Source organism: Poecilia reticulata, chromosome 17, assembly GCF_904066995.2.
Source record: "Poecilia reticulata chromosome 17, P_reticulata-male-v2, whole genome shotgun sequence".
Classification (NCBI taxonomy): domain Eukaryota; kingdom Metazoa; phylum Chordata; class Actinopteri; order Cyprinodontiformes; family Poeciliidae; genus Poecilia; species Poecilia reticulata.
In genome coordinates this window covers 12,075,165-12,095,221 of record NC_088846.1, presented here as the reverse complement: position 1 = coordinate 12,095,221, position 20,057 = coordinate 12,075,165, and the positions used below count along the sequence as shown (strand labels likewise).

General features: G+C 41.4%; 1 protein-coding gene across 1 annotated transcript in view; it reads left to right on the top strand.

Moving 5' to 3' along the window:
• epha4b (eph receptor A4b) overlaps positions 1–20,057 on the top strand; it is a 99,329-nt gene that overhangs the window by 44,155 nt on the left and 35,117 nt on the right. The window contains exons 6-10 of the mRNA XM_081598710.1: positions 8,997–9,152; positions 11,628–11,963; positions 13,506–13,618; positions 15,659–15,821; positions 18,162–18,270. Coding sequence (XP_081454836.1) covers positions 8,997–9,152; positions 11,628–11,963; positions 13,506–13,618; positions 15,659–15,821; positions 18,162–18,270 — 877 coding nt within the window. The remainder of the gene's footprint in view (positions 1–8,996; positions 9,153–11,627; positions 11,964–13,505; positions 13,619–15,658; positions 15,822–18,161; positions 18,271–20,057) is intronic.

The window sequence follows — 20,057 nt, the reverse complement described above, 5'->3', positions numbered from 1 at the left end:
GAGCCGCATCAGGCTCGATGGGTTCTCGTACCTTTCAAGGTGGCATTATCGACAGAATTATTTTGATAAGACTTACTCAGATGGAAAGCCTTAGCTGGACTTTGTTTAGCACAAAAAAACTACCTGCAGTGGCAATTTTCCTCTTTTGTGTGCGGCTGAATGGATTCACAGGGGCATGCATCCCAAAGATGCATGTAGAAAGTTTTTTTTTTTTTATGGGATACTTTATTCGTTGACAGACATCTGTACACTAGGGGGGTTAAGATAATATTTGAAGCATATAGAGTCATTCATATTGATTTAGAGTAATATCCAGGTGGATAATTTCCCTTGATCTGTCACTAATGTAACTGTCTGACAGAGTGACTTTCTTCTACTGCCTCAGTGTTAGTTACCTCTTCCAGGGAGGTCATGTTTTCATTATCTATTTGTTTGCACTCTGTGCTGTCAGATTTTCCAATATTGGATTTTCAGCCCCACTGGATTTCATGAAAAAAAAAAATCTTCTCCAGGCCTTATTCTTTATTTTTCTTTAATCTTCACCAACATTGGCTCAAAACTTTACACCAGGCCTCACAAGAGCAGCCACACGAAACTTTGCTTTTCAAAAGCATTTGTCCACCACCGCTAAATTAAATTGGCAGCCCAGTTACTATACAGGAAGTGAGATCATTCCTAAGCGCTGCTTTGATCACAAGGTTTGGTGAGCAGATGTTAGACTGCATTTTAGAGGGAGCGCAAACAAATTTACAGCATGTCATCACTTGGGAGTGCGGCAAGAGAAGTATGCTTTGACTAATGATGGCTGAAGTCTTTCTGCTCCGATTTACTCAGGAGGTCTCAAGGCCAAGACCTCAACGTTTTAAGGTCAAGAGCTAGCAATTTTTTTTTAACCAAATTTTACTCATTGTAAACTCAATCAAATTTAGTCACTGTCAATTCTGACTCGAAAGTGCTTTGCTTTTAGTCATTAGACCAACAAAAAGTTGCTCTTAATTGTAGAATGTAAGAGAAAATTGAAAGGATATGGCAATATTCTTTCAAAACTTTGCAAACAAGGTGCTCTGATCAGATGAGACCATTATTGAACTTTATGACCAAAAAATGTCGAAAGCCTTGTTACAATTTCTTCGCACCTCACAGTTACACACTACTAAGTGTGGGTCTATCACATAAAATCAAAATAACATAGATTCAAAGTTTTCAGTTGGAATGTAAAAAAGGTCTGAAAAGTTCAGGAGGAGTTGGAAAGCTTTTTCCAGGAACTGTAACTCTATGAAGCGTTTATTGAATAAGAAGAAACAAATCATGGACCGTATTTTGCTTCAATCGGCTACAACTTTAGCTTGAGGACACAGAGAACATGGCTTTGTAGCTACCTCTGACACTGAGTGTGTGTGTGTGTGTGTGTGAGAAAGAGAGAGTGACGGAGAAAAGAACCATGGAGCTCTCCGTTCCCTCTCTACCCGAGAGGATGAATTATTGAGAGTGATGAACTGAAAATAACGTGGGTGAGGAAAAGAGGTGCACCGCTCCTCGTGCACTCCAGTGGTCACGGGGCTGGCTGATGTCGGCACGTTTATACTGCAACGGTTTGCATGAGGAAACTGTGTGACAATGGCACACATCTGCACTTGCATGGATTTGGAGATCTTGAAGCAATGAAAGTTCCTTGAAGAGACAAGCTACCCATTCATTCTGCTGGCCTTTTAGCCTGATAGTCTCACAAACAGAAGAATAAGTTATTCAGACTGTGGAGCTAACTCCCAGCAGACCACTATAGGCCTGTCATGTTTTCTCCCTCCTCTTCTTCGTCTCTCCTTCACCATCCACCTCTCGTCCATGACCCTTTTTCACACAGACTCTCGCAAACACATGCACCTGGTATCAATTTAATCTGTTTTTAGACAGCGGGATAATCACCCGGGCTCAAAATTAGTGTGCCATCAGCTTGGGTTACAGCTAGAAAAGTGTCTGTCTGTGTGGATGTGTGCGACACGTAATTGCAATGAAATTGAGCTTCCTCTATTTCCCTGTGATTTTTTTTTTTTCCTCAGAGGGGTTTATGTATGTGTGTGTGTCTGTCAGCAAGAGAGTAAATATTTGTGCAGGAGCTCTAGAGAAGGTCAGGGTCAAAGTATGACAGACAGCCCAGTGGGAAATAAAGACGCACACATTCGAAGGCAGACTCACAGACACATGACTCAACTAAAGATCCCGAGAAAGTATGTAACACAGGAAAGGCACAGACAAAGACCAAAACCAAAAAAAAAACATTAAAAATTGACAAACACTGAGGAAAAGCGAAGCAATAAGGATAAAAACAGAGGCAGATAAAAGATGGCGAGAACAGACAGATACGCAGAGAGTTCGTAGGCAGGAATCCTCTGAGTTCCTCTTGGTCGCTCTCAGTAATTGGCTGGTATCCAGAAGACGGAGTGGATCAGAAAGCAGCCGGCGTGTACTCATGTGGTTCATGTAGTGGTCATCATAAAGCATTTCAAAGCTGGCCTGACCCCCTGTGCACGCATGCGTGTGCATCAGCGTGTTTGTGAAGCGGAGGGGGACTCAAAAGGCTCCTTAGGAAACATTACAATCAGTTCTGAAATGTCAATCATGGACCGCTGTAGTGTCCATGTGGTCATCGCCCGTGTCCAATTTCCACATGTGGAGCTAACCTGTCTTTCTCTAGTAGCGGCCTCTTGAGGGCAGAAGTAATTTCTGTGGTACATCTTGTGCCCGTAAGCTGCTGTCACAATGTTTTCCAATCTGCATGATATGTGCATGACATGAGGGTGCAAATGTGCGGAAAGGACAGAGATTTCGTAAGACATCAAGTCTGCATATATATATATATATATATATATATATATATATATATATATATATATATATATATATATATAGGAAGGTGGGTCATGGGTTGAGCTGCAGTTTACAGCTAGCTTCAAGCGTCCAGCATGCTGATGTTCAGGTGAATTTAGTGTATGCTTGTCGTAGCTCTAGGTCAGTGTTGCTGCTGCGTCATTGCCAGCAATACAATATTTAAGTTGTAGTTATATATTCATTTGCTACGTTAAGCCCAAATTATTCATAACCCATTCATAAGTAGTCCTTAATTTCTTTTATCACTGTGCTTCTTCTGACAGTGAAGCACGCTGTCAGAAGAACCACTCCAATACTTTGGAGTGGTTCCATAGAGAATCTGCGGAGGGAGCTAAAGATTAGGGTGATGGTAAAGAGGCCTTTTAAACCTTTTAAACCCAAAGAACTGAACCTCATTACTAAAGAGAAACTGTTAAAATAACAAAAAAAAAATCATCCAAGAAAGCAGCACAAGATGTTTGACTGATTTGTTTATTTTTCCTGTTGATTCAGGACAATTGTATATGGTATTTATTCTAAATACAGATACATTCTTATTTCCTATCAGAAACTGGATTACATATAATGTATGACACAAAATCTAAAGATCCCACTTTGCTGAGCAAACACCAGCTTAAGGGGGTTTGTTTATACTGTTAATTGCATGTTGAATGGTTCACCTGCATGTTTATTTTCACCCATAAGTTGCAACACAACTTTCATTAGCATCTGTGCAAAGTTCGTTCAGTGCAATGTCAATTCGATCCGCGGCATTTTTTTTTTTTTTACGGGCATGGGCACAAACACACACAAACACACGCGGAGACGCGACCTCGGTGGCCGCGAAGGACGTCAGACTCAATCTTGTTAGATCTCTCCACTGACGCTTGATGTATCAATTTTTAAATAGCTTGCCTCAACTAACGCCTGTATACACACACACACACACACATGCGCGCTCATGCAAGCACACAGACTGCTCTGTGCTCCAGGAGCTGTGCCACTCGAGGGGTACTCGAAGGGTTCTATCTTGAAAGCCTGTTGCCATAGTGACCATTATGGAGCTCATCTCCCGTGGGCCAGCAAGCTTTACACAACTTCACTCGCTGAACACACATACATACACATAAACAGCCCAACTATACCCCCCGCCTATTTACAAACACACATAGACATCCTCGTTCTGCCCTTTATGTTGAAGCCAGGACCGGGCCAATGTTTGACTTGAACCAAGCGCCACGAAAAGCAGGAAAACAGATCAATCAGAGCCTAAACTAGGAGAAGCACTTGAATGGAATGGAGGATGGAGCCAGCTTCGTTGTAGAACGAAGCTGCTATTCTGATCAGGCATATGCGCAAAGCACACAAAACAGAATTGTATTTTTTTTTTATAAAGTTTGAGAAAAATGACTTTGAAACACAAACCTGGTTTGTATTGATAGGCGGCGTGATGATTATGGAAAAGCTCAGAACCTCAGTTGTAGTAAATTATACCATTTTCTGGTTTCCTATTTACTTTTAGCTTATGGTTTGTCCATAAACTAAAAGTCACTACACGATTGAGTTTCATTATTTTAAGTCATATGGCAAATAAGAAAAAAATATCTCAAAACATTCTTTTTGTTTTATCTTAAGACGCATGTTATGGATTTCTGTAGCGCTTGGTGGTTAAAATTTTCCAGACATCAGAATGACTGTGGTGCAACTTGTCAGATGAAATAAAAATAACAGTTCTTACACTGATGAATAAAATTGCAGCCGACAGTTCAATAAAATGTAGTTAACGATTTTGTAAAAAAGTCAAAAACAGTGACTGGGATATCTTTTAAACTGTTTTACACTACATTAGTGAATCCATCACAGATGGTGGATCGAGAAGAGTTCTTCATAACCGAGAATTTGATTTCATACCTAACCCTGCTTCACAGTCGTCCAAAACTTTCTCCCTGACCTGCCCTGACCGTTGAAACCTTCAGCGAATAGTGTGGTATTAGGTTTATCAAAATCAAAGGTGCTAAGTTAAGCAATTATTCTCTTTTCTTCCTCTTCACAATTATGTATAAATGTATAAAACCTGATTAAAAAAAATATAGGGCTGCACAGTGGCGCAGTTGGTAGAGCTGTTGCCTTGCAGCAAGAAGGTTCTGGGTTTGATTCCCAGCCCAGGTCTTTCAGCATGGAGTTTGCATGTTCTCCCTGTGCATGCGTGGGTTTTCTCCAGGTACTCCGGTTTCCTCCCACAGTCCAAAAACATGACTGTCAGGTTAACTGGCCTCTCCAAATTGTCCCTAGGTGTGAGTGTGTGTGTGCATGGTTGTTTGTCCTGTGTGTCTCTGTGTTGCCCTGCGACAGACTGGTGACCTGTCCAGGGTGAACCCCACCTCTCGCCCGGAACGTTAGCTGGAGATGGGCACCAGCAACCCTCTTGACCCCACTAAGGGACAAGGGTGTAAAGAAAATGGATGGATATATATAAAGCACATTTTATCAGTTTGACCGGTAGGATGATAGTAAATCACCCAATCTTTTGGGACAGCGTTTCCATTTTCTGATGTTCCTTGAAAGGTTAATGAAACCATTTTCAGACTTATAAAGAGTCGAATAGGTTAGAAATTGAATCAACAGACTCCAATCAGTTCGGATGTGCAGTGTTTTCCCGAGGGAAGAAGTCGTCCTGTTCCCATCTCAATCAGAGCATGGTGACTGAGGGTGTGTCTTCAACAGCAGCACTATATCATATCTAAGAGCTATCGATTGGCATGAATACACTTACTCTCTCCGGTGACCACATGAATAATTAATAGGACCCTGCATCAGAGGCCAATTTTTATCAGGATTGTAGGAAAATAATTTATTGAGCGCATTCCAAATATAGCCTGGAAGACGGGGGAAATTTGATGCTAGTATTTTCTATGTTGTGGATAAGAACTGGGAAAAAAAAGAGGGTATGGAAACATATTTTTTATTTTCAGACATTATTCTCTTATCCCCTTGTTTGAATGTTGTATAGTTCATCTGTTTGTCTATCCATCCTACCCATCTGTTATTCCATCCCTCCATTGATTGGATGTCTGTCCATCCATCCAAACCCTTTTGTCCATTTACTCCCATCAGTCCGTTTTTATTTATGCCTAAACATGGGCTAATAGAGACAGAGAGCTCTGGAAATTTGTGCTGGAAATATAAGGAATTTTTAAATGAACAACTGTGAGAAATGGTTTACATACAGGTGTAACGGCTTGCAAACCTAGCTTTCGTGTATAGCGGTGTAAAATTAAAAGTCTAAGATGTCCTTAGATGTTTAATGAAAATTGTAACGAGAGTCAGGTGGAACACGGGAGCAGCAAGCAGAACCATTAAGGTTAAGCGGGCTCCACACATAGCCAGGCCGCCATTCTCGCAAAAAGTTTTAGATCGGGCGGTTGTTCGGTCGCCAGGCCTGGCATGTGTTGCCATGTCTGTCCTTTAGCAGTGGGATCCTTTGTGCCTCTCTGGCTGGACAGCCAGGACTCTCCGGATGCTCGGCCTCTAGAGAAAAGCTGCTTTTTCCACCGCGCTCCTACAGCCCAGCCAACAGGAACACAAACACGGTCACCAGCACAGCACACAGGCACCCCTATACCTTAGAACCCGACAGGATGGAGGAAAGAGTTGAAAGCCCCTGAGAATTATCACTCCTTTCCCTTTCTTCCTTCTCCTTTACTTTCTATTTCCTCCACACACACACACACACACTCGCACACACAGCACACGTCCTTTTTTTCGCTGTTCTTTTGGGTCTCTGGGGGTTTGCACCAGTGGACTAGGCTCCTGTATGATGAATGATTTGCCTAAAAATACTGTCTGTATGCAAGAGAGTACATCATCCAGGTGGAAGAAGTTCCAGCCATAGGGACATTTCACATTACTTTTAGGCCCCTATTTCCATTCTGCTGCCCCTTGGTTTACAGAAACATCGAGCAAATTTATGTACATGTGTGTGTTTGTTTGTGTGCGTGTGCATGTGTGTGTGTGCGTGGGGGTGCGCGTGTGTGTGTGTGCGTGGGGGTGCGCGTGTGTGTGTGTGCGTGCCTGTGGGTGGGTGTTTATACTTATGTGAGAAGCTACAGCTTTCTTACGAGAAGTGACGTGTCGCTTGATTAAATCCATGACCTTCACCAGCGGTACAAGCAATCAGCTGCTGCATTCACACACCTGCTGCATGCTTAACACCTTCTTGGCACACAAACATGTAATCAGCACCTGGTGGAATACGTCGCATTATTGATCCATGCACACAAGCAAGCCTGCGGTAAATGTAAATACGTACACAGTGTTTGGAGACGCCATCATTTCATGCCGCAACGGTGCTTTAGCACGGCTGTAAGAAAGGCTTGCCTAGATGGGACTGCCAGGCCTGCAGATGTGTAAATAAATACATGTGTAATCTGGAGTCATGGTGCTAGAAAGGAAAGCCAGGAATTCCTTCTCCCTCCGTAGGATGCAAGAGGGAAATCATTCAAGTCCCCGGGCTGCTTCCATTGAGCGGTATCAGGGCTTTCCCTCCTCACTTTTATGACTCCGCGTAACGACTAACATGCAACCACGGAAACACCAAGAGCAAAAATCGTGCGATGTTATTGCGATTATTATTGTGACCGAGGCCGCGTACCGTTGTTCTCCTGGTTTTGCCAAAATCTAATTCTTACATAGGAGGAAAGGCAGCTGATCTGCTGTTGCGTTGGGTTATTGTAGTGAAACGGCCTGTAGTTCTGCAAGCCTTTAGCCTGATGAGAAAGGATCTCTTGTGGAACTCATGTCACAATAAATTAAATCCAACATTGTTTGCTTTCTCTTTGCCGTGGGTGCTGAATGGCCCGGCAGTTTGTTTTTTTCTTCTTTTCTTTTTTAACCTGTGGACATATTCTTTCTTCTTTTGGTTTAAAATGTTATTTGTTGTTTTATGCAAACAAAACTAACCTTTTATATGTCAGATTTAGATAACCACTGCTTTTAATCACTGCTCTGACTTTATATTTTTTATGTATTTATTGCATTTTACATTTTTGCCCATGACTGACACAGATACAGTCCCTTGGTTACCAGCAGCAATGATCAAATTGAAACGTCTTGAATCTTTTTTTCAATGTGGTTTTGTTGAAAGATGATGAGCAGCTAAATTTCTTACTTGCAGTAGAAAACTCTCATGCAGCTGATCTGTCTAACTCAATTAGTTACATGCGGACAGTAAAACTAATTTCTAGTCGTAAAGGGGCCATTTATAAAATCACCTTGTACCATCTTGGAACAATTCAAATCTCAAGAACATCATAACCCTTCATGTGAATAGTTAAGCAACTTTAAAATTTTCAAATTTGCTAAAGTGATGAAGGTCTGAATGGTCATTGCATGAACTACATCGACAGACTTGAACTGTTTAGAGATGCTAGAAGTTCAGTTTCATCTTAGCCTCTCTTGGATTAGCCATTAACTTCAGTCTTTGGGTCCAAGGAATCTGGACTTGCACTAAGACTTCTTAAAGGTCGCATCCTAAAGATAAGAAGTTAACTCATTATAACCTTTTAACAGAACCTCATTTCAAAAACCCTAAACTGTTATTTAAGGCAACACTTTTTTTACATTTTTTTCTTTTTCTTGGATATCAATTTAATCATATTATAGATGCAAACTTTAATCTTTTTATGCTAGTGAACTCTAATTTATGAATCATTAAAAATGAAAAGCCCCCACTTTTAAAAGATAACTCATAACATGCAACTGAGCCAAAAAGGCTTTTTTTTCTTTTTTTGTATGTTTTGGATTTCTACAGAGACTGCTGTAATTGCTTCGGTGGGAGAGACATTTTAATAATGCAGAATTATTCAGATCATTATTGAGGCTAAAAAGATACAAATTATTTTGGGGCATTTTTGGCCAAGAGGGGCATCACTGCACCTGCAGCACAAACAAGGCGTATAATATTTATTGAAGAAGGAATAACTTTATTCTAATACTAATGCTTTGAATCCCATATACATGGCGGGCATTATAATTTCAAAAGCTCGAATAAAGTTACTGGACTGCTAGATTTTTATATTGCATGGCTAATGTTTAAAGTCTATATAATTGAATTCTTTATTTCTGCTCTCCAGCATGCAGACCTGGAACGTACAAAGCTTCAGCCACAGATGCCTACTGCACCAAATGTCCTCCTCACAGCTCGTCTCCACATGAACAGGCCATGGAGTGCATTTGTGAGAAAGGCTTCTACCGTGCTGAGACCGACCCACGCTCAATGGCTTGCACACGTGAGTAATACAAACGCCGTAAAAAAAAAAAACAACAACTTTGCTACATTGACATGTCATTTACACCAACAGCACTAATGCTATTTGTTTACTGTGATGAGGTGTATATTTTAATTTTATGGAAATATTGCATTTTATCTTCTTTAATAGGTTGATGATAAACTTTTACAAGACTTTGCAATGCATGACTGCTTTGCCATTTTAAGTGTGTACACTTCCTAGCCTGCACACTTACAGTGCACATGCATCCAAGGAGTATAGTTTTGTGGGTGCAGTCAGTGCATTTTCAGTCTTTGTTTTCAACTGCAACCGTCCTAAGGGTAATATGAAGTGGTGGCAGCATCATGCTGTGTAAATATTGACAGGGAAGCTGGCCAGAGTAGATGGGAAGCTAGTTGAAGCTAACTAGAGGGCAATCCTGAAAGAAAACCGTTAGAGCCTGTAAAACACCTTAGACTGGGGCAGAGGCTCACCGTCCAGCAGGACGTCACTAAACATACAGTAGAGCAGGGGATTTTTATGGAATGGTCTGGAAAAATGTTAGTGCAAGATTTACAAGTCAGTATGTATTTCCAATTGTAAATCTTTTCAAGACTTTTAACAACCTCAGCCATGTCTTGGCAACATGACTGAGCTATTTTGTAACAAAGAAAGCAAAGACTGGACAAAAATTTCTCTAGATATGCTATGCAGACAGAGACATGTCCCAAAGAATCTGCAGGTATAATTGCACCTTAGCATGGTTCTTTTCATCCTTCCACTGAATTATTTCCTATACTAATTAAATACTCTAACATTTGTGTTTATAGCGTGACAAAATGTAAAAAGTTCAAGAAGTATAAACAATCTTGTTAACGTTTTGTATATTCTCAGAACGCGCAGGGGAAGTAAATAATAAGACTTGGATTTACAACAATGGCGTGTTGGACATGTTGGAGAGGAACACACACGTGCAGACATATGACACACATGCACACACTCAAGCATGGACAGATATACCCAAACCCATTATCGGGTTATGGTAGATTACACTCATTAATCGTTGTAGCAGGTGAGATATGACAGGTGTTATCAGCTGGAAATGAGTAACGGTTTTGTTCGAATATATACGGCCGCAGACGCACAAGCGCGCACACACACACACATACACGCACTTGCAATGCTGAGTGGTTAGCAGCACCATTTCCAGGTTTGAGAGTGAAAAATGAGAAAATAAGGAGAAAAGGTGAAAGAATTATTCATAGACATGGAGAATGACACTTGAGACCCAGGAAATGAATAGAACAGTGGGGGGGAAATAGGAGTCTATAAAAGTCATATAATCTAAGTGTCATAAAAGTGTCAAAAAAGGCTGATCAGTAGTAATGGTGATGACAGACTCTTGAGTATCACTCAGTGAAGTTGGGGGATGGCGAAAAGACCATGGTGGGATTTGCAGCTCAGTAACATTTACCCACCCGTCCTCCACCGTGAAGAGGCGCTCACTGTCAGCGCAGACCAATCAGACAAGGTCCCAGGCCCCACTGATCCCCCCCCACCCCCCCCCCCCCCCCACCCCTGGACCCCCTGGGGCTCGTTGCTCAGCTGGGACCTGATGAGATGTCATGAGAAATTGGCATCTGTGTCCAGCAAAATTTTCATATGGCTGAGATCCCTACACCACGCTGGGCTGTAAGCAGCCAAAATCAGAGGCTTCCTCTCGAGTGGTTTCCATGGAAAATGAATGGCATTGAATGAGCTCAGTGTTCATTGATGATGTGCTGGAATCTTCTCAAAAGCAGAGCGAGGCGGCCATAGAGCAGCTCTGGAACTGTTCTAGAAATAAGCAGATAAGAATATCTTTTTGAGTTGAATAGAAATTGACGTTACCTCTACTTAGTTGATGGTGTGAATACAAAGGGGAATAACATCCTGAAGGGTTTTCTTAAACGAGCGTTAATTAAACAGAGTTCTCTCAAGCAATGGTTCTCAACTATCAAAACTCCTATCAGAAATACAAGATGTAAAGTATAAAGAAGGTCTCTGTATCAATACATTTACACATTTATACGTCTGGTTAGATGTACGACAAGAAGAGATTGTGTTTTAGCTTCATAAAGAGCACAATTGACTTAACGGGAAATGGCAACATGTTGCTATTTAAACTGGTGTTGCAAAGGGAAAGAGCTTCTTCTGTAGCTCACCATTCGTCTCTGCTTTAGGGCAGAAGGTAAAGGCTGCGTCAGATTTCACAGGCAGCGTTTGTTTTCGCTGTGGGCTATTCTGCTCCTGTGATTTAAAAATTTTTGTTTACAAGTATTCCTTTCTTATTGATAGAGTTCAAAAAGGATGCAAAAGGAAATAGCTGAGGAGTAGGCATCAAGGATAAGAGGGGGCAGGTGGGGAACAAGGTTTAACTTTCTTCTTTTTCCAGTTACGAATTGAATGAAGTTTTTCCACATGCAGAAACCTACATCCTCCATTCTGTTCCATCAGGTCCTCCGTCTGCTCCAGAGAATCCCATCTCCTCTGTGAATGAGACCTGCGTCACCCTGGAGTGGTCACCGCCCCGCGACACGGGAGGCAGAGGGGACATTACCTACAGCCTCCATTGCAGAAAATGCTCCGGCGAAGGCAAAAAGTGCGCGCCGTGCGGCAGCAGCGTCCATTTTGTCCCGAGACAGTTCGGGCTCGCGTCGGCCAGCGTGCTGATCACTGACCTCCAGCCGGACTCCAACTACACCTTTACGATCGAGAGCCAGAACGGAGTTTCAGATCTGAGTCCGACCCCCAGAGGCACGGTGGTAATAAATGTTACAACATCGCAGACAGGTGAGAACGTGCACATTTGCTTGAGTAATGGTTTTAAACATGACCGTCGATAAAACACAAAGAGCAGAATTTTAACCTGAAATCTGCCGGATTGTTATATTTCCTGAGCGTGAGTTTTAATGTGTAAAATTAAAATGTTCTTTTTCTTGAGAACTAACAGCGCCTTTCAAAAGTGTACATGTTATTGATAAATAAAATATGAATCAGAAAAGCTGCAAAGAAGTTCATGGTCTCTCTGGAGGAGCTGCAAAGGGCCGAAACTTTACAACGATTAGTTGTGCTCTCAATGAAACAGTGATAAGAAGAACAAAAGCTACCAACGTCCCACAAACAAGGCAAACGTGCTGAAAATGAAACTCTGGCACTTTTTGGTGTACATGCTGAATGGGATGTATGGCGCACATCACCCTGAACACATGGCAGCTAAAACCTGTTCAATGACTCAACGTCCAGATCTAAATGCTATCAGAAATCTGTGGTAACACTTAAAAGTGCATTTTCGCTGAAGCTCTTCCACTAATCTAGCTCAACTAGGAGATCAAATTAATCTCTATATGTGCATAAAATGCTAAAATGTGCCCTTTTCAAGGCAATGAAATGTGGTTCTGCAAATAATTCTCTGTGAAGCTGAACACAAATTCATGTCACACTTTCCAGATTTTGATTTGCAAATCTTTAAGCATAAAGGTTTAATTTTCTTCTGTCCACTTCAAACTTGCGTTAAACTTTATGTTGGTCTGTTGCACAGAATCACATTAAAACACATTCAAATTCGAGGTTGCAAAGTGAGAAAATGTTAAAATGCGTAAAATTATTTAGAATGCTTTTACAAGGCACTGTACCGTCAAAAAGAAAAAAAAAAAGTGACAACCTTAATTTGCTGCAATGGGGAATTTCACTGATATCACAAAATGACCCTGACGCCTCTGCGCTTACACGTGTAGGCATGATAGTATGTGTGTCTGTCATTTGGTGGGACTCAAATTTGTGTAAAAGATAGGTGTTCATGACAAGGTGCTGATGAGTAATAGGCCTCGTACTATACGCGTGGATGTGTGTGTAGTGGAAAGTGAAAAGGGGCGGAGGAGGCTGTTAACCACATTATGTGCTGCACATGCTATTCGCAGCTATAAGCCCGAGTTTCACACATTTGCACAAATACAGGCGCAGGCGAGTAAACCCACACCGTCATCCCACCAGAGCAGGTGTCCCAGTGTGGAAACACTGCACAGGAAATCACACAGTTTTCGTGGTTTCACGTTGATAATGCTTAGATCTCATGATGTTCCTATGAGCAGCATAAACGTGCGCTTCATTAAACGCTGCGAACACACGTGTACTGTACATAACGCGTCGTGGGCTGTGTGATTACCAAAATGTATGACAAACACACTGCAATATGGCTTTGTGCAACAAAGCGTCGTGGGCATGCTTTATCTGATGTCTTTGTTTAGCCAAACCATCTGCTTTTTTGTTCCTCTTTTGTAACCATTTTAACTTATCTTTCTCCTTGCTGCTCCTGCTTTCTCCTTGTCGTTTTAGTGAGCGTCGTGCTAAAGGAAAGGCGAAGCAAGGACAGTGTAACATTGGCCTGGCAGGGTCCGGAGAGACCTAATGGGGCGATCGTGGAGTATGAGGTCATCTACTACGAGAAGGTGAGGGGAGGCACTGAAAAGCACTGTTCTTTGCCGACAGGGACAATATAATTAGATTTTTCTATTGTAGAAAAAAACGTGTTATGGTATAAAAATGTCCCCTCGTTCTCTGGAAACTCAAAACATTTGTGTCAAAATATTTCTTAAAGATTCTAAAGTAGAGTTTTACCGATCAGAAATGTGAATCCCACGTCAGATTGTTGTTTTTATGCAGTCTGGTTTCGCCTGCTCATAATAATATCGGAACAGCTCCAAAATTTGGCTTTAGCGTCTTTCATTAACACGGTTAAAAATGATTGAAACCACAGTTTATATGCGTGTGAATGTAGAACGCTGAAAAGTCCAAAAGGTTGCCAAAATGTTCAACTCCTGCATGTTCATTGACCGAGGTTGAGAACAGGATACAACAGATCACTTGTCCTACATGGTCCATTGAGGTTATATATTACACTGAGAGTCTGCTAAAAAAACAGATCGCTGTGTTTGCGCAGCGTCAGCTTCTTTATAAATCATTCGAAGGGTTATCGATGCCATATGTCCATCCTTTCTTTATTTACACCTACGTATCCTTGGTGACTATCACCAGACCAACAGTCATTTACAGACCAACACAGAGGCACGAAGGACCCACACACATTCGCTCCTCAGGGCAACTTAGAATAGAACAATTAACGCAGCATGCATGTTTTTGGATTGTGGAGGAAAGCCATGTCTCGGGGATGTTCTTGATGCAAGGCAGCGCTACTTTGTGTTGTCATTTTACTTTAGATCAGAACAAAAGTACAGACTAAAAACCCTTTAATGTCTCCTATCAAATAAATGTTTTTATTGTTGCTGTAAAATCTGAAATTGTTTTTGCAGGTTTGCTTGTCTGGTTCAGTTAGCCTGATTTCAGCCAGCTGACCAAACGTGTGCAGCACCAGCTGAGGGAGGAGGAGTGCTTACATTGCTGTATGCTCTGAGAAATTGGTGGTTGCTTCAGCACCTTTTGTGGCATCTCATTAAAATGATTTTTTTTCGCAAATTTTTCATATTTGCATATAAATTTCAAATTTTTTATACTGTAGTTCTTTACACCAGAAGACTTGAATTATCTGTAGATATTAAATGCGGTTGGGGATGTTAGTTATTAACCCTAAAAGACGTTAATAACGTCAGGTAGCGTGCAAGTAATATAAATTTGTTCATTGTTTCTTTCTCCTTTTTTTTTCTAAATCAAACTATTTCAAAATGACTGCAGCAGGCCTTTTTCAGATTTATTACAGTTAAATGTTCATTCCTGTTTTCCTTGTGCTCCTACATGTTGGCAGGATATGGGTTTAGCCTAAGGCCACGTCTCTAATGACTTTTTCATCACAAACGTGCCGCTATCGCTCCGGCTCCTCTGCCTTTTTTTTTTCTTTCTCATATCCCCTCCACTGCTCGCATCAAGCTAATTAACCACACATCTGTCCCACAAACCTTGTAAAACACAGCCAAGGTGATGAAATTAGACCTGTGTGTCTGTGTGTGCTGGCATGTATTAACAGTAAAATCTTGTTAATCCGTATTGTAGAAGGTCTTACATTAGGTGGAGTATCAGCGTCTCAGCAGGGAATCAGCTTACTGGCGGACAAACTTGTTCTCTCATCATCCCTCTGCACACACACACACATGCACACGCACGCACGCACACGCACACACACACACATCTAAGTGTGCGTGCACGCACCTGGAAGGTAATCGAGGAACAAAATGAAGCAGCTTTAGTAACCACATATTGCCCCAGAGTTAAGAGAAGATAAGATTTGGGATTTGACAGATGCTCAAATATAAATGTGGCCAAATGGACCAGTGCCGAAAATGTCGTGAAGTGCATTAGATTCCGAGAGACTGCTAAATTCAACAATTTAAGACGTTCTATTAGATTTAAACATCTCTATTCAGTCTGCGTCTCTTGATACCGCAGCCCAGAGCTCCAGATCAAAACCGTTCTCATTTTTATGTCTTCCTTGTTTTGAGTATTTATTTTATTTCCTGTTGGTTAATGCTCCTCTTCAGAACCAGCGGGAACAGAACTACACGGTTTTAAAGACTCGATCCAACATGATGACAGTGGACGGCCTGAAGCCTGGGACCACCTACGTGTTCAGAGTCAGGGCTCGAACTGATGGGGGCTACGGGACGTACGGTGGGGAGATTGAACTGGAAACCAGCCATGAGGGTATATATATTTTTTGTATTAGATATTTTGTCTTTTCCTTCCATTGTCTTTTCTGCTCAGAACTGACAGTTTTTTCTATGATTTATGGGCAGCAACTTCAAATTGTACCTACACTAGTAATAATCTAGTTCTTCAAACAGAATTTTCAATAATTTTAAAGCCTTTGATCCAAAAGGAACAATAAAAGAAAATCAGAAAAGGAGGCTGTGCCACATGTAACATTTCTGGATCTCTTTAGCTTAGTGAAGTTTACAGAAATGAACATTTTTTTCTTAATTTTTCATGACATGTACAATAAGGCTACTTCTTTTTTCTTTACTGCTTTAGGTCACTTTGGATTACCAAACCTTCAACCTTCAAATCAAATCATTTTTAACTTTGTGGCACAGAATGCCTCCTTCTTAAATGTTCTAATAGCCGGATAGTCTTTATATCCAGATATAATTATTTGAACTGATAAACAGGACACTGCCTTACATCTTACTGTATTCTGATATTTTGCTATTAGAGATTTTTTGGTGATTTTGCCAATGTTTTAAAACGTTAAGTCTGATGTAACGTCCGACATTGAGGAAATGAAGACTCTAAGTTTATTTTGTACAGTGTGTATTTTTATAAGTATCTCTTATAGCAGACGGTGCTGATAGAAATCGATTCACTCGTTTCCAGTCACACTCCACTTTTCGGTGAAGTCCGACGTGATGTTTTGACACTGCGAGATCTCATGCCACGAGATATTTACACATGCATGCTGCCATGATGATTATCAGATGAGTCGTTCCTTCCAATTCACTAAATGAATTCACTTTGTGGTTTTAAAGTTCCCTGCTTTTCACCCCAGCTCCTTCCTCGGTTTGGCTGTGAGGCAGAGACGCCCTGGCGGTCTCGCGTGTTGCCATGCGCGCATTTGAGCCAGTGGCTTCAAAGTGTGCTGAAGTACTTTTTTTTCCGGTAAACGAAAGACAAATCAATTTGACAAGAAAGGGAAAAATGTGAATAGGGGATTGGACTGGAGATCTTAATTCAAACAGACTTTTGGAGCAAAGTGAAATGACTCAACAGGTTTTCTCCAACTGAAGTCAGAGAGCAAGGATTTAGGTATTTTTTTATATCCAACCCCTCCCTGTCACAGAGCTGGCTGACCCAAGCCTTGTTATTTCAGAACAGATAAGCCTCATACTATGCACACTGTGTGGAATCCCTACGATATAGTTGTCAAACTCCCTGTCACGTATCCATTTCGCCACCTTTAATATTGCTTCATCATGAGCTCTTTGGGGGTTTTTTCTTTTTTTTTTTACTCCCTTTAATGTGGCTTTCAAAGCGATCATTGATTCCTAGACAGGCAGGGAGAGTGGAGTGAATCAGTAAATGTGTAGCGCTTCAAAGTACATTGACTGTGCAGCACAGAAAAGGCATGCATTACCCTATAAATCATTCAGTTGTCAATAAAAGTATTTCAGAGCCTTACTTCCTCTCCGGCGCTCCAACAAATATCATTAATTTGATGCCTCAACATGCTGTATGGGTCTCTGTGGTCTACAGCCTCCTCACAACAACGGGTCCACATCAAAGTAAAGGCGTCGTAAAATGTTAATTGGCTGATCTTGTACCAATCACGTGCAAGTTATCTAATCAGATCAGCTGCATTGATCATTACAGGACGGTGCGTGTGTGTGTGAGCCTCCAACTGTAACAGGAGATCAATACCTGGATTATTATGACTTCTCAAGATGCCCAGCCGTATTATGCATATGTGTGCCACACACACACTTGCAGACATGGATGTCTGCTCACGCTCAGCTAAGCCAGATAAATGGGGGTATTTGTTTTGAGTAATGGCTCGATTGGTGTGGCGTAAAAATCGATGCGTCTTTGCAGAAAGTTCTTGGCATTAGCCTTGTTATGTGCAATGTTAACATATCCATTTGGACAGCGCGGCCGAATAGAAATGGCTTTCATGTCTCCTCTTGTACCCTCACAGGCGATACCGAGAGGGAGAAAGCTTTTCATCAAGAGCCTTACTTACTATTCCATCCACCTCCCTTTCCTCTCTTGTGCCTCTGTTTGCTGCTCTCTCTCTCTCTCTCTCTCTCTCCTTCCCTTCTGCCTCTGTCTTTTATGTCTTTTCTAATACTATAATTTTTCATGCTCTCTCTTTCCCTCGCCATGTCCGTGGTATCATTTTCTGTCTTTTCACTCCCAGCCTGCCTTAATCTCACCTTACCTTCAACAGAAAATGCCGTGGGCTTCATTCGTTTCTCGCCAAGACCTGCTTTAATAAACTTTTATAACGTTCACTTTCTTCTTTTTTTTTTTTTTGCTTCCCTGGCTCTGCAGACGTCTTGGCCATTGGGGACCCAAACCAGTCCACCATTCTGGTTGTGTCCATTGCAGGAGGGATTGTTCTCCTCATCTTCTTGGTGACCTGCTTCGTTGTTAGTGGAAGGTAAGGGAAAGACATGGGCACCCAAAAACTCAAAGTCTTATATGAAAGTAAAATTTAACAGTACAGCAAGCAAAATGAGACACAGGTAATGTTTTATAAACCTAAAATCTGAAAAGTGTGGAGCTGTTTTGTATTTGACCTCTGTGAGATACTTTTTGGAACCACCTTACGCTGCGATTACAGCAGCACATCTCTTGGTTTATGTCTTTGACAGATTTGTTCATCTATAAATTGATTTTCTCTTTTTTTTCTTTACTTTAAGTAGTATTTGTTACGCCACAGATTTGCAATTGCAATTGGATTCAGCTCTGAACTTTGACAGGGCCACACGAACACATGAATATGCCTTGATCTCAGCAATCGCATTGCAGCTTTGGCTGTTTATTCAGGGTATTTGCCATTTATCAAGTGTTTTACACATCATGATGATGCCAAACAATATCATGAAGTCTGAGAATCACCAAACAGGTCAAGGACTGAATAGTGGAGAAGTTAAAGCATGTTTTGAGCGCTGTTCCCATTTGAACCTGGGAACAGTAAGGGACAACTACAGAGACATTATGCTGAAAGGACAATTATTAGTCATGAACTCCACGAATCTGGTCTTCAAAGAAAAGTGGCTTGAAGAAAGTCATTGTTAAAGGAAAACCATAAAAACTCCTGTTTGTAGTTTGCAAAAGCCCTTGAAGAGACGGCACCAATAAGGAAATGGGGTTTTGTGGTGGTAGGAGTTAAAAATTCTAATTTTTTATTTTTTATTTTGCACTGCATGTAACCCTGAACAAACCGCCCCCACAGTAAAACAAAATTTAAAAAATGTTAACATCAACACCGTCTTCTTTTCACTAAATACATTACAGTTTAATTTAACTGTAAAGTATTGAGTATTCCTTCAGCTTCGTAATAACAGCCTGTTGACCAGGCAAAAAAAATCCAAACAAAATGTAGAAATGTTCGAGAGGAGCGAATACTTTTGTAACACATTTTGACAGGAAGCTTTTCGAGAGTCACTTCGTTTTACTGCTAAAAGCAATCATTTGCCAGGACCATGCTTGGCAAAATAAAGCTGCATCCACCTATTTAGAATCTGATTTTCCCTCCTGTCCCTCTCAATATCAGTCTGTGGAGAGATTACACATAGGTGTGAAAAAGGAGGGCGTCCATCTCTGACATTTACCAAAAAGTCTGATTAAAGGTTGGGCTCCGCTGAATGTGACAAGCGTGGACTTCTTTGGTCACTCACTTTGAAGGTTAGACGGTTTGTTAATGCTCAGCCTCAATGGAGGCCAGAGAGGAGAAATAGATGAGACGGAAAGAATGGAGGAGTGATGGAGGGAGGGCGGTGGGGGGGTGGATAAAAAGAGCTCCGATCTCTAAGAGGTGACATGATGAAAGCATCAGGTGTTAGGTGAAAAAGCTCTTTGGAGAGGAAGTAACGGACCAGAGGGGACCTGAAACCACAACACCTGTAACCAAATGTTTACCCACCTTGCGCTCCGACTAGATTGCCCGCATTTCAGGAATGACACACGGGCAAACATGCGCATGCTTATGTACACACGCTAAAAACATTAGTATTGATTCATGTGATTGCTTATCAGGCTGAGTGCTCTATTCACTATTGACTCGAAGGGATGTAATCAGCGGAGACTGTTCTGGCTGCTGTGAAACACACACATGTACATGCGCACACACCTACACGCACACACACAGAGCACTTAGAGCACGCGAACGGGAACCCATCAACGTGTTTTTAATCAGACAGGGATTACAGGCTTGTTCACCCC